At 43.6% G+C, this 21254-nt stretch overlaps 6 protein-coding genes across 7 annotated transcripts; 2 read left to right on the top strand and 4 right to left on the bottom strand.

Moving 5' to 3' along the window:
- The first annotated feature begins 246 nt into the window (after positions 1 to 246).
- On the top strand, positions 247 to 4047 carry BCIN_01g01290 (hypothetical protein). Its single transcript, XM_001555533.2, has 4 exons — positions 247 to 1746; positions 1807 to 2001; positions 2054 to 2566; positions 2629 to 4047. The coding sequence occupies exons 1-4, from the start codon at positions 1004 to 1006 to the stop codon at positions 3512 to 3514; spliced, it is 2337 nt and encodes a 778-aa protein (XP_001555583.2). The 5' UTR covers positions 247 to 1003; the 3' UTR covers positions 3515 to 4047.
- An 838-nt stretch (positions 4048 to 4885) lies between these two features.
- Positions 4886 to 8889, bottom strand: BCIN_01g01280 (hypothetical protein). Its single transcript, XM_001555532.2, has one exon. It carries the CDS (start codon positions 8597 to 8599, stop codon positions 5048 to 5050), a length of 3552 nt encoding a protein of 1183 aa, XP_001555582.1. The 5' UTR covers positions 8600 to 8889; the 3' UTR covers positions 4886 to 5047.
- A 12-nt stretch (positions 8890 to 8901) lies between these two features.
- On the top strand, positions 8902 to 9908 carry BCIN_01g01270 (hypothetical protein). Of its 2 annotated transcripts, XM_024690225.1 has the most exons (2): positions 8902 to 9462; positions 9567 to 9908. In XM_024690225.1, the coding sequence occupies exons 1-2, from the start codon at positions 9177 to 9179 to the stop codon at positions 9869 to 9871; spliced, it is 591 nt and encodes a 196-aa protein (XP_024545993.1). In that variant the 5' UTR covers positions 8902 to 9176; the 3' UTR covers positions 9872 to 9908. The 2 variants fall into 2 exon arrangements, with proteins under 2 accessions (XP_024545993.1, XP_024545994.1); XM_024690226.1 differs by having other exon boundaries at positions 8902 to 9908.
- Positions 9909 to 9912: 4 nt separating this feature from the next.
- BCIN_01g01260 (hypothetical protein) lies at positions 9913 to 11011 on the bottom strand. Its single transcript, XM_024690224.1, has 3 exons — positions 10755 to 11011; positions 10589 to 10693; positions 9913 to 10537 (listed from the first exon to the last, which is right to left on the bottom strand). The coding sequence occupies exons 1-3, from the start codon at positions 10836 to 10838 to the stop codon at positions 10046 to 10048; spliced, it is 681 nt and encodes a 226-aa protein (XP_024545992.1). The 5' UTR covers positions 10839 to 11011; the 3' UTR covers positions 9913 to 10045.
- Positions 11012 to 11544: 533 nt separating this feature from the next.
- Positions 11545 to 12708, bottom strand: BCIN_01g01250 (hypothetical protein). Its single transcript, XM_024690223.1, has 3 exons — positions 12240 to 12708; positions 12098 to 12188; positions 11545 to 12004 (listed from the first exon to the last, which is right to left on the bottom strand). The coding sequence occupies exons 1-3, from the start codon at positions 12519 to 12521 to the stop codon at positions 11805 to 11807; spliced, it is 573 nt and encodes a 190-aa protein (XP_024545991.1). The 5' UTR covers positions 12522 to 12708; the 3' UTR covers positions 11545 to 11804.
- A 2435-nt stretch (positions 12709 to 15143) lies between these two features.
- BCIN_01g01240 (hypothetical protein) lies at positions 15144 to 16404 on the bottom strand. The gene is made up of 3 exons (XM_024690222.1): positions 16193 to 16404; positions 16002 to 16138; positions 15144 to 15951 (listed from the first exon to the last, which is right to left on the bottom strand). Exons 1-3 carry the CDS (start codon positions 16319 to 16321, stop codon positions 15432 to 15434), a joined length of 786 nt encoding a protein of 261 aa, XP_024545990.1. The 5' UTR covers positions 16322 to 16404; the 3' UTR covers positions 15144 to 15431.
- Between the last annotated feature and the right edge of the window lie 4850 nt (positions 16405 to 21254).

The following is a 21254-nucleotide window of genomic DNA, read 5'->3' as shown; positions in this document are numbered from 1 at the left end:
TATAATGCAGTAGATACAGTTTCGGGATCCTTGGCGGGTGGTAGACCAATGATTTCTGGACCCGCGATACTTGTCAACATCCCTTCGTCGCATCTTCTTCTCTGGTGTCTTTTTTTCTGGTGTCTTTTTCTCTGGTGATGGCAGATACTTGTAACCGTGATAGCGAGGGGCACTTTGCTGTCAGTAGACTTGTTGAATATGTATAGCAAGCATAGAAGAACGAATGATTTAGCAGTACATTTTATTGACGTCTTGTAATGCTGCAAAGTATAAAAGAAAAAGAGGGTTCCATTTTCCATCTCCATCTCCATCGCCATCGCCATCGCCATCGCCATCTACCGTGCGTGCGTGCGAGCGTGCTAAGCTTGGCGGCTATCAACGATAACAGGAACACCACCAAAATGAAGTCTAACTTATCAATACGGAGCACAAGCAAGTACAGTTCCTTGACCAAATATTGACTTGATGTCGAATCGAATCCTGTGATACATTCTTCCATATCTTCACATGTATCTGCAGTACGAGCATGACAAACGCTCCCGTCCGCCAGGTACGGAGTCGAGGGACTATATAATACATACAATACCTACAAAAAGATCTCCTCCATAAGGGTCCATCTACCCAGCAAGATTTTATTGCTTTTGGCATCTTCGCCATCGTCAACAGACTCAACGATTGCGACGATCAAACATTCGAGAATCAACATCCAATAAGCACACCCGTTCGTACCCATTTTTGCTTGCGTATCCGCACAAAAGAGTTTCCAGCCCCATTTTCGGTATTGCATATGCAAAAAGCCTGTCAGCAAATTATCAACCCGTACCCAATCAGTCACATCACCCGCAGAAGAATTACCCTATCCCATACCACCAGATGTTCACCGTTGAATTGTCTCGCCCGTCGTTTTAATCCCCCCACCGCATTGTGAAGATAATTCCATAGGCTCAAATGCCTAATCAATTTTGAGGCTATTGGGGTTAGAAAGTTCGAATGGCGGGTTCGAATGATGTTCATAAATAAAGTAAGGCGTAGGCCGAAATTTCGGGATGGCGAATTAGAAGATGGCAAAGGTCAAAAAGCACGATCAGGTCGAAATGAAGGAGAGAGCGGAGTCACATCAGTTGAGCCTGATGTTTCTGAAGTCCGGAGAATCCGTCTAGAAAGACTCGAGGGAAATTCGACAAATCGATCGACCCGCAACAGTGCAGCAGCAACTGAAAAGATGCCCGCGGATTCAAGTGCCACAGTCGATGCGACAAAATCATCGAGTCATAGGAGAAGAAGACGACACCATACTTCAGAAGACGGTGCTGGACATCATTCGCGATCAGAGGCGACTGGGAGGGAGGAGAAATCGGGAGGTGATTATGTTTATGCCACCCCAAGGGAGAGGGAGAGGGAGAGGGAGAGGGAGAGGAAGAAGGAGGGCGGAAGTAAAAATAAGCCACGGGAGGCGACTAAAACGGAAAGGAGACGTCGGGACGAAGTGGATGAATCTAGTAGTGATTCCGAAGACGATGATAATTCCCCAGTACAACCTATGGATTCCAAGTCGAAGAAGAGAACCAAGACTGTGGTTCCGGAGCAACCAAAAAGATCAAGTTCAACTAGGAGGGTGAAGAAAGAGGATAAAGACAGGTCGCCTACAAAGGGCCCCGCAGATATAGGAATCTCAGGATCGAAAAGTGCGTCGCGTAGAACTAAGGTCACCGCCGGTGATCCCGTATCACGTCCTCCACTTTCGAGGTGTGTATTTGCTTTGCGCATCTTACATGGAGATTTAATGCTAATTACATTCTTGTTTAGGAGTGCAACGACTCGAATTACCACGGAACCTGCGCCAGTACTGAGAAGGAGTAATACAGCAGTGCCAAAACCACCAGCATCTATAGCAAATACAAGTACTTCGCAATCATCACAACGCCGTGGTAGTTTTCTAGGAAGTTTCTTCTCATCCGGTCCACCACCTCCCCCTCCGCCACCCCCGGAACCGGAAAAGCTGTAAGTTATTCCATAAAATCAATGCGCAAAAGTGGTATCCTAATGATTGCAGTGTCGAATGTCTAACGTGTTTATCTGATGATATTCCCAAATCTAAATGTGCCAAACTACGCTGTGGTCATCGAATGTGTCATTCTTGCCTCAAACGAATATTCCGACTGTCTGTTAATGATCCAGCACATATGCCACCAAAATGTTGTACAGCAGAACATATTCCATTGAAACATGTCGAAAAGCTATTCGATGTACCTTTCAAGAAACTATGGAATAAGAAATATCAGGAATATACTACGAAAAATCGAATATACTGTCCTGCGAAGAAGTGTGGCGAATGGATCAAACCCGAGAATATTCACAAGGAGAACGGGAAAAAATATGGAACCTGTGGGAGGTGTAAGACAAAAGTCTGCGCATTGTGTAATGGCAAATGGCATGGATCGAAAGAATGTCCTAAAGACGAGGAAACCAACAAATTGCTTGAAACTGCGAAGAAAGCTGGATGGCAACGTTGTTACAGTTGTAGGACTATGGTAGAGTTGAAGGAGGGGTGTAACCATATGACTTGGTAAGTGAAGAATCCATGTCAGGCTAGAGTGGTCAAGAAACTAACATACAATGTCTTTAAAGTCACTGCACTGCACAGTTTTGTATGGTCTGTGGATTGGAATGGAAGACATGCAATTGCCCATGGTTCAATTACGAAACGACTGAGAATGATAGGTTGGATGACATGCAAGTTCCTCAACCCGTTCCAGTTCAAGAGGCTCCTGTCAGAAATCCAGCAGCGCCCCCAAGAAATGCTCGAGACAGAGCGAGAAGACAACCACCTGCCAACTACAATGAAGAGCTCGATCAAAGACGTCGTCAAGAACGCGAAGATGAAAGACTAGCTCGACAGCTTCAAAACTGGGGTACGGATGGAATGCCGACGAATGATCGCGACGCAAACTACAATGGTGGAATAGGCGAGGTTCAGGGGGTCGGCAATGGTGCAGACCATTTCATGAATCAAGATTACATACGCGAAGCTAGTGATGTACTAGCTCAACCCGGTGGGGTTATGAATTTTGGGCTTGGGGTTACTAATTTTCTTCCGGGATTTTTGAGACCACGAGGAGCGGCTGCGGCAAGTCCAACTGTTGATGAAATGACTGATCGTTACCCTGCAGTTGCTCCAGCTCCTGTACCTGAGCCACCTGTGGCACCGGGTCTTGTTAGAAGACATACCACTCGGGACACTGCAAGAGGCACTGGTCATACACGAAGGGCGTCAGATATCGTGGTGCCGAGAAGAACAAGAACTGATTATGCGGCTGAAGCAGCTATCCATGCGCCAGCTTCAAGAGCTTCTGCTACTCCTTCCAGAGTCTCTAGCTCTGCATCAAAAACAAAGGAGAAGGAGAAGAAGATCAAGTCATCAACACTCGCTGGGCTTGGTAGTGGAAGGAATAGAGTGGATGCTTGGAGAAATCACGTTGCTCCTGGTGCTCCACCTGCGGAACCAGCATCTTGATCTAATTTTGTCGCCTAGAGAAATATTGTTCTGGTAAATGGATAAATAATTTAGGGTGGACGAGACGGTTACGTTTGATTATGAACCAATCATTATGAAATTCAGGTTGGATAACACAATGACTACGGACCTATGGGGGTATGGATGGACGGATGGTTGAATGGGTAAAAGGGGTACGGACACGGGTGGAAGGGAACGGTGGCTGGGAGATATGGCTATGGCTATCTCGTTTATATGGAGCAACAACTCCGGTTCAATACCCAACTGGCGGATATGGAGTTTACTAATGACTATATAACGACCAACGATCTATACCTTTTTTACGAATAATTTTCTTCTTCGCCCAAGGGTGGATTTAGCTTAATGTATATAGAATTACTAGAAATGACTTACTTTTTACCTGGCACCTTGATGCTTACTAGAAACTTTGAGATAATGCAAATGATAGTCATAGTTTCTAGACGACGTGCAGTTAGTTAGTTAGTTGTATTCAGTGTTCGATTCGAATCCGGTCACATATGGAATATCAGACAATGTATATATAGGCTGCGTTCTTCTTGGGATTCATTCAGGCTTCTCTCATCTGTTTTTTAAAGTAACTTAACTTACCTAGGTACCTAGTACATGCATACCTATATAACAAATTTTTCTCCTGGGTAGGTAGGTAGGTAGGTAGGTAGGTATGGAATGCATATTCATTCACTTATTCACTTATTAGCGTCGAGTCGAGTCGAGTCGAGTCGAGTCAGTAGATATGGAAGAGGTGAATGGAAGTAAATAAATAAATAAAGAAAAAAAGAAAAAAAGAAATAAAAAAAAATGGGAGATGAATAGGTAGGAAAATACAAAAGCAAGGGGGAGAGAGAGAGAGAGAGAGAGAGAGAGAGAGACAAATGAAATTACCTACCTACCTACCTAGGGGATATAAGGATATAAGGAAGGAAAGAAAGAAAGGAAAGAAAGAAAGGAAAGAAAGAAAGGAAAGAAAGAAAGGAAAGAAAGAAAGGCGAAGGCGAAGAAGAAGAAGAAGAAGAACCTGAGGTTCGCTACCTACCTACCTACCTAATTAATCAACTGAACTGAACTGAACTGAACTGACGGCAGGCAGGGTTTTGCGTACCTACCTACCTAGGTAGGTAGGTAGGTATGTTGAATTCCAAATTCCAAATTCCAAATTCGAATTCTATTGTGCAGCTGCAAATTTGCAGGTTTGGGAGTGTATCAGGATTAGAAAAGGAAAAGAGAATTGTTTGCTGTGCATTTGATGAAGCCTCGGAAGCCTATGGGTGCATTTTTCGAGCCCACGGGGCAATCTGACAGAGGTGTCGCAAACTTGTTAATCATGAATTCACAGGACGAAAAAGTGATAAGTGAAATAAAGGTAAAAATTCTCAAAAGTTCAGTTCGAATATCTATCTCTTACGGTAAAAGTATACATCTATGCTATCTAGCAAAACGAAAACTCCATGGCTATGCAGTCATATCATATCCTTAAATTAAAATTCATTCCTATCCTCCTTTCGTCAGTGCACATTAATCCTTCTTAGCTGCCGGCATAAGCTCATGTTTAGGTATTACTTCGGATCCACCTGCGCCTGTTCCATCTAACCCTATACTCATCCCAGCTATATCTTGGGTAAGAACCGGGAGAGAAGAATCTCCACTGGCCACTCCAGCTCGTCCCAATTCTTTATCTGCCCCTTCAATTGGGTCGGGACTCGCAACCAAAGGTTCCTTCGCTAGAAACTTGGCAATTTCTTTTTTATCAGTTCCTTTTTCCTTAGGACTGGTACTTTGACTTCGATGTGCATTTGAACCTTTCCCGACAATCTTCTCTGTCCAGTTCCAGCCAGAAGCGGCCGGTTTGTTCTCGTCCTCTTCACTATCATCTGCACTATCAACCCAATCTCTATCACTCCACCCGGAACTCTCATATCCATCTTGTTTATTCCTTGACCAACTTGCACTTCTTGACGGTGCGGGGGGCGGTCCCATTGATGAGGTAGAAGTTCCAAGTGCTGGGACGGAATCTCTCGCTTCCCTAGCTTCCGAATTCGTACGATCATGTCTTGTAAGTCTTTCACGATCCTTATCCCTCTTCTCTGCATTTATTGTATCCATTGCAGATTTGACTTCTTGTCCTTCTGAGCCTGGAGCCTCCCCTGCACCTTTAGCTCTTTCTTGTCCTCCACTATCTTCATCTTTCCTTCTCGCAATTGCATCGTCGGAGAAATGGGTATCACAAAGATGTTTGATCACTGGCCACCCATATGCATTGGCAAACATTCTTCTCACAATCATGTTGTTATGGGCATCAGGTTCTAAGCTGACGAGAACCTTTCGCCAACTTAAATCCCGATGATAAGCTCTAGCAATCTTCTCTTCGACTTTCATTGCTGAAGAGTCGACAACAGTATTTGGAGGACGAGACGGAGTGGTATTCTTAGGATCGTCATAATCCAAGGCTGAAAGTTGGCTATCGGTATGAGAAGTAGGTGTTGGCGGAGTAGGTTCAGAAACAGAAGAATTTCGTCTTCGAAGTATCGTGGACCTCTTTTTCAGAGGTGGTGGAGGAATATCCGAAGGATGGTATACACGATCATGGAAGATTGTTCGAGCACGGGAGGCTGGATCAATCAAAAATTCTGTAGATGGTAGAGGTGGCTTGAGAAGATCACCGGCTGATTCAAAAAAGGTTGTTTTGGGAGGTGCTGATAGATGATCTGTATCTTGAGTTTCGGTTTCTCCCGTCGAAGCTTTTTGGTGGCCCTCTGGAGTTGGGGATGGTAGAGATGATGGTGTCGACGAACCACTATCGTTGGTGAGCTTGATAGTTTGACTTCTTTTGTATATTTTCGAATGCTTAGGCTGATGAGCATGGGATTTTGGGGAAGGGTTAGAGCGAAAAAATCCAAATAGACTTGCAAGCGGTCCATTGTTATTGGATGTAAAAGATGTAGACGTTGGGCTTCCGAGCTCGTTACTATTTCTACCTTCTATAGAAGATATAGTGGAATGGCCAGGCATCTCTGCATTTTTAACACTTCGCTTATCGTCATCCATAACATTTTCTGGAGGTTGTGGTACTTCGGTTTCAAGTCTTGGTAATGGGTTAGGAGAAGCAGTTGCCCCAATATCATCCATGTCGCTGACTTCCTCCTCAGACCAAGGTGCCTGTTTCTTTGCTGGTGACCCAGAATTCGCCCCAGTCAATTCAGCCCAACTCCATTCCGCCATGGTACCAACGAGACCGTTTTCCCTCCTAGCTTTCTCCACTCGACCCAGGCTTTGCCAATCGAGAAAGAGTAAACAACTAGTTCTTAGGGGCACGATCCCATCATTAACAACATTTGAATAGACTGTGCGATGTCGAAATTTCTTAAGAACAGTATGTGCGGGTCCAGTTGGTAGAATTCGTAAAAGTGGCTTTGCTTCTGGCGCAGATTCGCCATCAAGTCTCTTATGTGCACTTTCTCCAATATTTCCAACCAGCGCACCCCAACCACTTCTTGCGATGGTTGGTGCTCGCCATGTCAGTCCAAGATCTTGGCCTGTACGACCGACCAATCCAAAATCCAATGCAAATTTGACATACAACGGGTTCTCATTGCTAAGACCCAAGAATGGTGAAGCAAGTGCAATGAAATTTATTGGCTTGATTATGTCGAAGAATTGCGGTGAATGTTTTTGAATGTATGCAACGGCATATGTTTGTACCAATCCGCCGAGAGAATGAGCAATGAAACTAATACTGGTAAAATGATAAGGAAGGTCAACATCTTGTGGCGCTTTAATGATGCTGCTATTCTCATGTGCTGGTTTCCCAGCAACATCCGTCAACTTTGAAGAATCAGGCTTAAGAGCATGAGAGAGGGCTTCAGTTGCTGACTTCTTGAGGGTAGGTCGAAATGGTTGATCTGGGTATGTCATCGTGAGAACATATTTGGCAAGTCTTTTTCCTAGGTATTTAATTCCTCTTTCAGTTCGGACGGCATTTCCAGAAAACCCTCGTACAATGACTTCTTCCTCGTCGTCGGATTCATCGTCTGTTTCTTCCTCTTCCTCGGGACGTCCTTCTGTACTCGTTTCTCCATTTGATGTACCTTCACCCTGTGCATTTTGGTTTTCGGCGCGTCCGGCTGCCTTTTTCTGCTTCTCCTCTTGTTTCTTTTTCGCTTTCCGAACCTTTGCATCAATCTTGGCTTGCTTGACTGTCGCGTCTATACTCTCCTTTAAGAATAGCATATCGGCACCCAGATTGCTGTGCAATCCGTGTGTCAAAACCACCAAATGTACATTTTTTGCTCGCTTCTTCCTCGGCTTTTCTTCGATATGACCCTTCCCTGTGGCATCTTCAACTGGCGCATCCTTATTCTTGCCCTTCGACCTTTGTTCCTCCGCTGCCTCGTCCCTACCGTCCATCTTCGGAGTATTCCATAGACTTGCAGTATCATCAACCTTTACTCGTAGAGCCCTGGAATATATACCCCTCGGCAATGCCGCATGATGGCCATCCTTCGCTCCTTGACTCTGTTGGTGGTCATGAAGTTGTCCAGGCACTGGCGCTGTGCCTCCCAACATCGATCCCGAAGCAAACCCTAACGATAGACTTTTTTCGTCCCGGCCTAGCAGAATTTCGTAATTCACGCTGGCAGAATTGGAAAAGACAACCTGCGACGTAACTTCAATGATCCAAGTAACACTTTTCACATCCGAATCATCTCTGCCAGGCGATCTTCCATCCCGATTTGCACTCCCGGCCGTTCTGCGCACATCTTCTGGAACAACAAGTTCCGTCGAGAAGGAACCTCCGGCTTTTAGATTGGGCTCGAACTCAGGTACACCATCTCGTCTAGGATTCTCAAACTTGACATTCGGATTGAAGGTGGAGGGATATGCTGCTGCGTAAAGAGTATAAGGACCGTGGACGAAGGCTGCTCGGAGTGCTATGGCAGAAGTGTTCTTGATCTTCAGGTGAAGTCTTGCCGGAGAAGGAAGAATCCTATCGTGCGCCGGCGTATACGTAACATTATACCGAACTATTTCTCCTATCTTCACGCTTCCAGCTTGGTATAAAAGTAGCATTTTATTGATATATGGTGGGTTGTCAGCGTGTCGAGGCACAACATCAGAAAGTGTAGAGTGGAATGGTAGAGTGCAAAGAATGTAAATGAGAACTGATGTTACTGCACTCCCAAACACATTTTGAAATGGACGACAATAGAAATATAGGAGTATCTTTTGTGAATTGAGATATATCAATAAATACTTGTACAATAAGGGACGTAGGCATTAAGTTGTTAATTTAAAAAAGGAGAAATGGTTCCCCTTCAACCAAAGAAATCTTTGGTGCACGCCCTCACTCACGCACATGCACATGTTCCATTGACCAAATGATTCGGACGATTGGCCTTATCGTTATCACATCAACGAACAATGACGACGGGGTGGCGCACTTACGGAGAGGAGAGGAGAGGAGAGGAGAGGAGCGGAGCGGAGGGAGATTCTGGGTAAATGGCATAAATGCTGCGAATCCACCACAGTATCTTGGTTACGATATACCAAACTTGATGGCCAGCCTTTCTAAATTGCACCACAGTCAACAAACAAACAAACAAACAAACAAACAAACAAACAAGCAACATGTATCTCTGATTCCGGAATGGTGTGTGTGTGCATATACCTGTGCCAGGTTCGTTCTTATCTATGTGGAGAGACGTCTGCCGACAGATGTCTTGTCGGAGTAAGAATAATTGTCTCGGTCATTGCGCCCACGGGACGAGACTGGAAGGCCAATAGTATTCGTTCTTGGCTTCGACATTCCTCCCTCGTCTCAACAATCCTTCTGGGGTTAACTCGCAAGAAGAACAATGCATTTCGAGGTCAGTCAGGCCAGCGTAAAGCACAATCCAAGAAACTCTGGGTGAAGAGTAATCACGGCATTCGAGGTCAGTCAGTCAGGGCAGCGTAAAGCACAATCCAAGAAACTCTGGGCGAGGAGTAATCACGGCATTCGAATTGCTTGACCTGAAACCGACTAATGGCCAGCCAGTTTCCAAGACAAGATCCATTAAACTTGCTCCGCTGCTCATTCGACATATTCTTCAATACGTTTGGTGTTTCCAAATCGGTGGTGATCCGAGTCCCTCCTTGAGATTACTCCCCCTATCACTGACTGATACTCAAAATCATCCTCGCCAATTCTTTGAACCGCTGTTTCGCGAGTTGATCTGTCCCAGCGGACGACGCTCCAATGTGAAAGCTATTTGGCAAATTTGTCTTGGGGGTTGGGGGGTCTTTGATTTCGTTTGCTCACCAGGTCCGTACATTCTTCAGCGCGGCAATTGGGGTTTGTGATAATTACAGCAAGCAGATGTCTACCCATAAATCCTCATCTCTGAGTACAAGAACTTTTGGGTTTAATTGTTTATCTCGTGTCAAGTGCTCACCATTCTTTCTTGGATGCAATGCTAAGCCTCTTAATAAAGAACTGCTATCTCTGCCCACGCCCCTTCACTCCTCCGAGATCCTTCAAGCTTCAACAATATGGTGATGTTTCTGAGGAAAGACCCGATCACCTCTCACATCCCTAGGTTCATAATCCAAACCTTCAAATCCCAATTTTGCAAGATCCATCCCAGCCCTATCGATTACCCAACTAGCCATCATATCCATCCCAGCACAAGCACCACCAGCCGTCCAAATATTTCCATCAACAACCCATTGAGCATTGATCGTCCAATTTACTTTTGGAGAATGTTTCTTGGCGTATCCAATGTAAGAATGATTCACCGTTGCTTTCTTTCCATCGAGGATTCCTGTCTGGGCAACGGCTATGGCACCAGTACATGTAGTGAAAAGACCCTTGCCTGCTCCAACATGGGCACAGATAAAGCTTTTGAAAGATTCAGGGAGTTGGTAGGTTGGTATTGTGCCGCCAATGAGGAGGTAATCAAGTGGTGGACAATCGTTGATAGTGGTTGTTGGCACCACTTTGAATCCAGCAGTGAGCTCAACCGGTTCCTATTTCCAATCTCAGATTATGCTCTGAACTTCCAATTCTGAGTATCTTACCAAGGTTTCATTGATATGAAAGAAATTGATATCAATTGCGTGAGGGAGCAAGCGATCAATTTCCGGAGCCTCAGGAGACTGGCAAGCTTCCATCATTGATTTGGACTACGTATAATATTAATTTAAAACCAGCGCTCTGAAATTCTCCCAGAGTCATTTGACTTACACATGAGCCCAGAACATCCAAAGGCATGGCAGCGTCGACTGTTTGATAAGGTATCATGAGAACGCCAAAATTGATTGGAGCCATGATGAAGGTAATTCAGAAGGTAGAAATTATTGCTCAAGAAGTGGAATAAAGTTTCAGTGCTGAAGTAATAATGGAAAGACTTTGATTGATATGTCTGTTCTTCAATAATGCAATTGAGAGGATTCATCTCGAAATAAGTAGTAAGTTTCTATGTTCTAGACCGGATATCCCTCAGCAGTTTTCGGATATACGACAGGATATAGCGATGGTGGTCAACGACTTTCCGATGCGCACACTCCGGTGCATTTCAGAAGGTAAATTTTCTATGTTCCCAGCGGAAGTAGAGTTCTACTCATTGCTGAGCGAGTTTTTGAGGAATATCCGCGGATCCTCTGTTGATCAGGTTCTTTGATTTTTATTCGAACGTCTTCTATATCCTTTCGGATGCTTAAATCGGAAGATGTAGCAACCCATTATCATCTCAGGAGAGAATTCAGCATATCTTAAAATTATGAACGCATGAATTGGGGCGTGTATTTCATAAGTTTTCCGGTTAGCTGCACTGTCTTTTTGTCTACTACCAAGGTGTGGTTTTTCTTCCGCTTACTCACTACAATCTCCCCTATACACAGGAGATACCTGAGTCCGCTTTATACTTTGAAGACATTGGTGATTTTTAGACATGTCGTGAGCTTTTTGCATTACATATTAAATCTTACGATACGAGTAGAGACTGTCGGGTCAGCCCCTGGACATAAGATATGTTTGCAGCTCCATGAATTGCACCCCGCCCATTGTGCGGCTCGTTTTCCTCTGTATGCCACCCAAATGAATCACTTTCAATGACGTCTTGTTTCTGTTAGAAGATAAAAATCGAGATGATGGATAGATTACAACCAGAAACTCTTAGTACCCTACGTAAAACACAACCATCCTCCCCGGGTTGACTTTGTCTCCTCCGCATCAATCAACCCAATCCAATCAGATGATTTGCAAACTCCAATCGCCTTGTCCAGAATATAAGGTCTATATCTGCTGATTATCACACCATTCGCTGTCTTCGTGACTAGTCAGACACTGCCATGCGGGTGAAACCACATGGGCTTTAGAAAGCGCACTTGCTACCGTGACGTTGTTTCCTTTCTTCAAATCGAAATAAACATAGGTATCCCCTGGTGCACCATAAGATGGTAGACATTTCCAAGTTTTGGCATAAATCGTGCCTCCTACAGATAAAATTTCATTCGTTAGATATTTGTGAAACATGTTAAAGGGCAAACAGACTGAGAGCATGAGTAGCGAAAGAAAGGAATACTTACCATCATCCTCGATATTCTTTATCAAATTTGGTGCGCATATTTTTTGGGAAAGAGTTGTATGTACGTTTGGTGTGTCGTCGGTGTTACCCCACTAGCAATAAGGTTAATCTAGCAAATCTCGTCAGGAAACAATACAACTCACTCCGGCCAAGTTAATTACAAAACCACCTTCACGCCCAATTGAAGGAGTGTATCTGCAGCAGTTTTTATATGCTTTAAGTGTATCCGACCGAAGAAGATTTCCTTTTTGCCCACGTTCATCCAGCGTTACGGTTGGGGTGGAAGTGTTCTCAACCTGAGGGTTGGCAATAGGACCTACATCGATTGCGGGGAGGGCATAGACGGTACTAGAAAAGAAAGTAATGGATAATACGACAAGAACAGTCAGAGATATGAAGGAGGAGGGCCTGGCCGTGTAAATCATGGCGACGAAAGAACAGGGAATGATACTGCGATCTGATGAAAACCCTCAGTACATATATGTATATCTATTTTATTCGCGAAGATAGGCTAGGGACAGAATTTGGAAACTGGTTTTTTGATACCGATATAAATTGATGATACGATTCAATTGATAAAGAGAGTGATGGTGTATGAATTAACTTTACTTCATTAAAGATTCCAAGAGCTTGGTTTTTATCGTTCTCATAGTCTTCTGCCTACAATGATAGAGGCTTATGCGACCGACCTGCTCAATAGGGGCACTTCGGAGTAGGTTGTGCGAGGCCAGCCAGCCAACTCTTCTTTCGGTCGCCCATGAGGTTTGTTGCTACCATTCATCCCAGTATACCCAAACGGTATTGGTACACATTGCAGGACGGTAAATGGACCTGGGATTTTACTGCATGATACAAACAAAATTTCAGGTTCTATCTAGAAGCCCGAACGCTGCTCTCATCGAACTTATGCTAGCGATGAAAATGCCAAAAAGGCCTCTGAAAAGGTGTCTTAGAAATCAAGAACTTGTTCCATATCATGGTCACTTCTTCCAGATGTAGTGCAATGTTGAAGCGAGACTTCATAAAGATTGCAATTTATACACGACAGAAAAATACCATTTCAAGGTGAGGAATTGCGCATGGGCGAGAGCCATATAGTAGCCACCAACTATGGTTCGAATTGGCAGCAAGTACTTCAGAAACATTTCTGCCTGGAACAATCGCATCTACTGTTGACTCCTGGCGTTTACAGACGCAAACCGCACACACTCTCTCGGAGCTCTAAATTATTGGATTCGAGCATTTTTAGCCTAGGGAAATGCGACTGATCATTTGTGAGATAGTACTTCTCCTTAGAGTCTTCATGAAATTCCACGGAAACGTCTTTGTGGGCGCGAATACTTCGCGGCTTGTTGTAGCGAATCTTCTTGTGATGAATTGGGTGCCAACGGTTAGCATATACTGCAAAGGCGTGTTAAGCTTCCCTTAGCAGATGGTCAAACTTGAGACGCGGAAGTTGAACAGACCTGAAACTTAACCCTCCAGTCCTCACTGATGGTTCAGGAAAGTAGAGGCTTTGCATCACCGATGGCTGGCCGAAAATTGAAGTCGTCTGGGTAACCTAGCTAGCTATTCCTTTCCCCTGTTTTACGTGGGTTTTCGTCTGCGCTTAAGATGAACTACTGATGCATAATTTGTACTCCATGATGTTGGTATTATTCTGGTATGATTTCAATAACTTACTATCAGAGGGTTGTAGTGAATTGAATTGATGATTGGATTTTCTCACGAGAGTGTTGACCCTCATGATGGGTTGGAGTTAACGCGTGCATTAAGAGAACCTAGATCTTAGGGCCCCATCACTACAAATCTCGTGATGACACTAAATATAGCCTAATCCGTGGTTCTTGTGTATCTCAATTTGTGGACGCCCTATGTTTATTTCTTTCCCACACCAAGCTATTATTTCACAAGGAACCAAGACTCAAAATATTGCTTCCTTTCTTTGCATCATTGTGTGCCATTTTTTCGTCTATTCCTGCTCTTGTCTGAGACTCGGCATTAATGCACTCCAAGCCACGTGCTCCGTCGACGCGAAGTCTTCGTTATGTCTGTTGACATACATGTGCTCTATTTGGCAATGGATAGTTCCATTATTGAACTCAAGCTTCGAATTATCAAGTAAGATCTTACAAAAAAGCATACTATTAGCACTTGAATGCTTGAATTCAAAACTCAGACTGTCTCTAGGAGGCACAAAGGCAGATTCAAAGTTGTTATCGAGTTCCTGTTGGTGCAAATAGCCCAGAGATAAAGTCTTTCCCCTGGATGAAAGTTGAGAACCCAGATTTTTTACATGTGGATTCTTTTTGAGTGAGCTTCTAGCCACTGTGTGTTTCTGATGCATTGATATCACTATATTGTCTCAGGCAAATGAAATAGGTGGAGGAAACTTTTAACAAACAGTTGCTGGCAGCGTGGCACATATAAGCTCGAGGTCAAAGGATGGCTCGCTTTGTTTTTGTCTGGGCCATGTTCCAGTTCCCCAGTGACCCTCATCGATACTTTAACAGGCATGATAAATAGGTCTTAATAGTGAAGATATTAGATGCTATGGTGTAAGAGGGGATAAACTGAATGGTTGAAATAAGATGGCAAGATGGTATTCCGGAGATGATGGTAAATTTGTTCGGAGGAAATCTTGCACAAAATTTCAGGAATGAATAGTTTGGGAGTTTGGCATTCTCTATGGATTTACTTCGGATACTACATCGTTTCGTTGCTTCTTCGTTATCATTTGCGCACTTCGAGTTCTCATATTACATCTTCATTCCCTAGACTCCATTCAATCTCGATGCCGGGCGTCTTCCGAATACAAGTTTATGCACTCATTGTTTCAAAGCAGTTATGCGCCTTTGCTGTACAAAATTGTGAGATTTTGGTAGGTTTTCATGATAGACTTCTTACACTCCGGCGCAAGTCTTTGCTAGCTTTTGCTTTTTCTCACTTGCACTCAAGTAGAAGTAGAACCTTTCTAGTCGTATCTAAATTTCCAATGTTTTCGATTCATTGTACAGCAGTCTAAATTCACACATGTTCTTTGAATCTGGCGAAAGGGTTTCTAAAATTGGTATCTCATCTAACAACTCACTAATCATATCAACTCAACACTTCCTTCCCCCCAATGTACGAAATCTAAGAATTTATACAAATCGCTATACTGTCGCCATCGTTCGCTATAAACAACCATAAAATGCTTTCCAACCCCGAAACATAATCACATACATGCTCACATCAATCAACCAAAACCATCCCATGATAATTTGCCGTCATGTCCTCTCCATTCCTCGTAATTGACATCCCTGTTCCCTACCCTCATATCTCGTCGCATATTATCATAATCCCAGAAGCCCCATACCAATCATACACATAACTCCCAACAATCCAAGGCCAGCACCATCTCTTACCCCGGCTCCCGAAGAGCTCGTTGGAGCGACACTGGAGGCAGTAGGACTACTACTTGACCAAGCAACACTCGACAATGAAGACAGAGGAGTCGCAGTTCCTGGCAACAAAGTCTTCGAGCTCGTTCCAATAGTGCCAGTTGTGTTTCCATTACTTGTCTCTACCAATATTGGTGCAGATGTAATAGTTGTGCTTTTAGCCGAACTTGTCTCTGATACTGCCGCACTAGAACTCGATGCTATCGCGCTCGAACTAGTCGCAGTAGTCGCAACAACAGCATACGTAAGTAAAGCTACAGAATCTGTAGCAATTGAAATTGCTCGGAATTGTGAAGTAGCTGCAGCCCCGGTAATGGTTGTTGATGCAAATTTGGTAGTTCCGGGGATCAATTCGGTCGCCTGACATGTCATTGATGCGGATCCGGACAGTGCGCAACCTAAAGTCATTGTTCTAGAAGGCTTTAGATATTTTTTCCAGCTTATGAAGGTAATACAACATACGTGGAGCCAGAGAATGTCATTGCATATTGAACGGTTGAGGGTCCTTGCGTTAACGTGTATGGCTGTTGAAAGTTACATGTCGAGGGGTTTGAACCCGCTGGGCATGCCATTAAATAGGTTGTGGCAACATTTGCAGTCTGAAGACGTTATATTAGCAAACGTATGTAGAAAAGATACTAGAGGTAACATACTGAGCCAATCGCATATGCGACAACCGGGTAATCGCCAGCAAACAACGTTGTTGAAGATTGCGCTACAACCCCTCGACTATCAACACAAAACACCAGAAAGATATACAAAAAATCAACTGGAAGAAACATATTTCAATTTACATCAATCATACAGCTATTTTCAGCTGCAGATCTTTGCCAACGTAGTTTCAATGGAAATGTGATTCTCGTGCATAATGAGGGGAAAAGAAGATAAAAAGAAGTTATACAAAGATGGGGAAGACATCTTTGGAGATGTTGGTGTTTTGGGATTTAAGATTGCAGGATTAAATGAATGGAAGGTAATAAGATCCTTCTGTGCCCATGGCGTCAATTGTGTCCAAATATAGGGCTGCAGAAATGGGCGCTTACATAAATGAAACTTGGGGTACACCAGCATAGAGGATGAAATGTTTTTAAGAGCTGTGATTGGTGAGAGGAGGACCGTCATAAGAAATTTTTATATGAGGTAGGGCAAGTCGATAGGGTTACATTGTTGCACTGCGCTTGTTTGTGGAACAGTAAGAGATCGAAGAATAGCAACATTTCTTTCATGGTACCTCATAACTTAGAGACTAATGGACGACAAGCTATCGGCAGTTGGGTTCACAACAATATGAATAAAAAACTTGGCAGAATCAGTACTTCCAGTTCGTGAATCGTGAATAGTGATGGAAAACTCGTGAACCACTCAGTTCAACAGAATGAATAATGAAAAATCGAGATTCTATCCGAGACGCCTGGCATGACGCTCTTCACATGACTGCAATGATCACGAAAGTTGCCGGTCGATGACGAGAGATGAATTGGGAGAATGACTTCAGGTCGAGAACCATTGTGCATACGGATGATGCACATTCTTGATTTCTTCCCTGTTGAGCAGATGGGGGATATTCATATAAGAAGATCTTATAGATTGACTAAATAGGTCATTAAGCGCAGCAGAGCTGGCCCAATGACAATTCAGTCGAGGTTGACTAAAATAGCGACGATTTTTATACGAATTTGCACTAAAATGATTGGAAAAGCATTGCCGACATTTACTATGATGAACTGGCCCGTCATTCTGATGTATCAAATTTGCATGGTAGGATTATGTGACGTAACATCTATATGTCTTTCGCATATACTTTGAAATCTTAGTACTGACTCGCAATGTTAGGAAGAGCCTGGTAAAGTAGTTAATTTGAGTCAGGTGGCATCACTGGCAAATTTGGATTGCAATTATCAGATATCTCATTTCCCCCTTCATCTGAGAGAAGTATCACTGATAGCAATGAAAATGTCCGTGTTAAAACAAGACAGAGGTTCTTGGGATGGAACTGTGTCTTCATGCAAGCAGAAATGATATGCAGTGGATTCTCTTAGGATTCTCTTGGATTGCGCTCAAACAGAAGATGGAAAATGCCCGCATGCGTTAAAAATCAACAGGTACCATTGGGCTCTTGGATGAGGACATCTCGGCATGAGGACTGCGGGTGTACTAATGACTAGCGCCGAGGAAAAACTTATGCCTAAAGTTTTGACTTCGAACTACCATCAGTGAGAAGTTCCCGCGCTTGGACTACTGCTCCCCAAACCATTCTGGCACGTCCCAGTCCGTGAGCACTTACCATAATTATGCTAAATTACCATCCAATAGCTGGCACTTGCTAGTCTACTCTGGTCAACGAAATCCAAATGGTACAGACCGAGTTGGGAACTGATCAATGTCAAGCTTGATCGTCATACACAAGCTCTAGTTGACAGGCCAGTTCAAACACGAAAACCTTCAGCAATATATCGCTAGATGGGATATCCCAACTTAATGTTTTATCAGAAGAACTAATAGATCAGAGTGCTTTGAAGTCTGTGTCCACATCTGCCAGATTTTTAGATTTGTTCACTAGTATTGTCTTGCCCGGAGACTACACCAAATATAGCGACTGGGGAATACATGATCTCTACTAGAATTGTTAGTACAGAAATAAAGGGAGATCAGATAAATAATTCGTCGTAGCAGAATGTTCGTCAGAATGCAACATGCTTATGTTAGCGGCTAGATTATCCAAGATTCCAAGAGTATTGGTATGAAGTGGAGTGAGGGATTACTCGCAGAAAGTCCCACACCGCCGGTACCAACCGTTTCCGATTTCCAGCAGTAGTGAAAAGTTTAGACCAGGGATGGTTGACATGAAAGTCTTGACAAAATATCCATCTCTTTCCATTCTCGACCTTTGTCTTGAAATCTCAATCTTTACTGGTATCAAAGGAGTGGGCTTTACTGCTAAAATTTCGCATTTCCGTGAGCTTCATCCTAGCTTTTATCATCGGCTAAACTTTTCAAGCTGGTCGACTCAATCTATCGGTCCCATCTTGAAACTCCCCACTACCCTCCCTTACAGTGATCCTTACTATCAAGCAGACTGCACACCCTTCAAGTCCACTCGGGATATGTGCCGACAATTGAAATACTTATGATCTCCAAACTAAGTTTGCCTGGGCAAGCTGTCCCCATCATGCATTACTATAGCGGTCAACATTGTTTGCTAAAGCTTCAAGCATTGTGGCTGTATACTTGACATACCTATCAACTATTCGGAGAAATGTCACCGAATCATGTCTTGCTAAACTGAAAATTTTCCCACCTAAGACTTCCTCTTTCATATATTCTAAACCTTACCGACCTCAAGATATCCAGTAAGAGTATTGTGTGGGGCAAGACTACCTCGGGAGCGGCAATAAGTCTCCACGAGGCTCCCACAAGACACTGCTGATCTGAACACTACACCTTTCGGTAGATCAGATCCACCTTCATATACGCGCTAAGGCTGTCTAGACACGCCTCGTTCTCATGGACGAATGGTGGCTTTCTCCATGCTTGTTATATCTTCAATCCAATTTTTGGTGGATTAGTTTTTCCATTCACGAAAGAAGCCATCACCGATTTAGACTGGTGGTAGACTTAAATTTTAAACTGATTGGTCTAATGTCGTCGGGGACTTGCTGAGACCGGTGCCATGATATTCCCAAGTCCGATGATCCTCAGTCTCATACTGAATGTCGTTTTAGTAATCTCATGATAGCATCAAAAGAGCCATCGGGGATTTATGCACCATTCAACATTGATTTGGTACATGTACTAGTGTTCCCCGCTGCGGTAATTCCAATTTGAAATTACCATATTGACTTCTCATTTCTCTTCGTATTCCTAATTCAGAATTCAATAATCGACTTTGCATCAACATCTCTGCAAAACTTTACATAATATGTCACCCATCCATAGAAGATCACCGCCGAATGACCCTGGCAGTCTTATGGGATTTCATTTCCCCTTGAAGATCTGGAGAGAAATTGGCGGCCGTGAATTATACCTAGAAAGAAATCAGCCACTTACTCTCTCAACCAAAGGTGATGGAATACAAGAGATCATACTCGATTATGGAAGGAGTGTGGGCGGCATACCTTTCATTGAGACAGTCAATGTGTCTAGCAATGGACGACCCGCTATAGTGGATGTTGTGTACAGCGAAACAAGCGCCGGAGTTCACAACAAAAAGAAGGGTGAGCTTGTTGTAGAAAACCATCGAATGAAATATTAACTTGTCTTAGGAGATGGGCCATTCTTTGGGCTGTCTAATGCAATGGATACTTATAGAGCAAAAACCCTCTTCTTCCCACCATCACATACTCCCAAGTTGATGGAGTTCAAACTGCCACAGACTTCTCAACGATATCAAAAGATCACTCTCGTAACACCGAGTTGTTCAGTGGTGATCTCATCGATAGGATTTAGAGAAATAAGACCACGAACACTAGGAGAGAGTCGTTTCGTGTCTTCAAACGATTTGCTTAACAAGATATGGAGAGATGGCGTCAATACTGTCGATCGATGCACAGTCGATGCTGGAGAAGTACAAGAAATATGGGAAGTAGGTGAATTCGGAACAAGGATATCGGGACAGAGATGGGCACCTTGCCGACTCGGAACACGATGGAAGAATAAGGCAATCAAATTTAAAGTGAAGATCGAGTCCGGTGGAGCTAGCTGGGGTATTCATATGGTAGAAAGTGGATTAATCTTCTCCATAGATATTGCGTCAAGAAGGTTATCAGCCTACGAAGGCACCTCCGATACTCCACCATCGATACTAAGAGGGGCATGGGACCTTCCCGGAAGTCTTGACTTGTTTGATTGGATTAGGATCGACACGGAAGCTCGAGGTGCAAATGTTTTGGTAAAGATCAATCATAGGAAAGTCGCACATCTCAAGCGACTGGACATCAATTCATCGCCCGGGGGCGAATCCAATACCGGTTCAGTAGCTTTCGGTGGTCCTGAACATTACCTCGCAATATATCGATCGCTGGTCGTAAGAGACGTCAATGACAATATACTCTATGAAAACGATATGAGACTTTCTAACAGAGTCCGAGTGTTGGCGGATTTCCAAGTCGGAACAAATCAAATACCATGCACAGTCGACAGTGCAAAAGGCCATCGCATATGCTCTGCTGGTGATTTGTTCGTTATGGGTCGATCCATTTACCATTCAACGGGGCATTTAGAAGCGGTCTTGGGAAGTCTATCGCTGCTTTCTAGTCACCAGGAAACTGACGGATATCTTGGGAACGTAAGTCCAATACAAAAAACTTTCTTTGAGAATGAACGGAGTGAGCCTCCCACATACGCTTTTTTCTCCCTCACTCTTAGTTTTCAACTATTGGTAGCTGTTAAAGATTATTGGATGTACTCGGGAGATTTCTCTATCGTGGAGAGGATTTGGGACAAGATGGAGAAATCAATGAATTTCGCAATGATGTATGAAGATAGACGAGGATTAATTGTGGCACCACCTAATATGTCAAGTAAGTAGTTACATCTTGATGCCATAGATTATCTCTGACGATTAAACAGGAGATGTTATGTCATCCGGTATACTTATTGGCGCTTCTTCCAAGACAAATCTTGCATACTATGATGCTCTGATTTCCATGAGTAAAATGTGTGGCATGTTCGGGATAGAAGATGAATACAAGCCTCGTGCCAATGCGCTCAAAGACA

This window comes from Botrytis cinerea, chromosome 1, assembly GCF_000143535.2.
Source record: "Botrytis cinerea B05.10 chromosome 1, complete sequence".
Classification (NCBI taxonomy): Eukaryota; Fungi; Ascomycota; class Leotiomycetes; order Helotiales; family Sclerotiniaceae; genus Botrytis; species Botrytis cinerea.
Note: the sequence above shows the minus strand (reverse complement) of the source record. Positions and strands in the feature narration are given on the sequence as shown.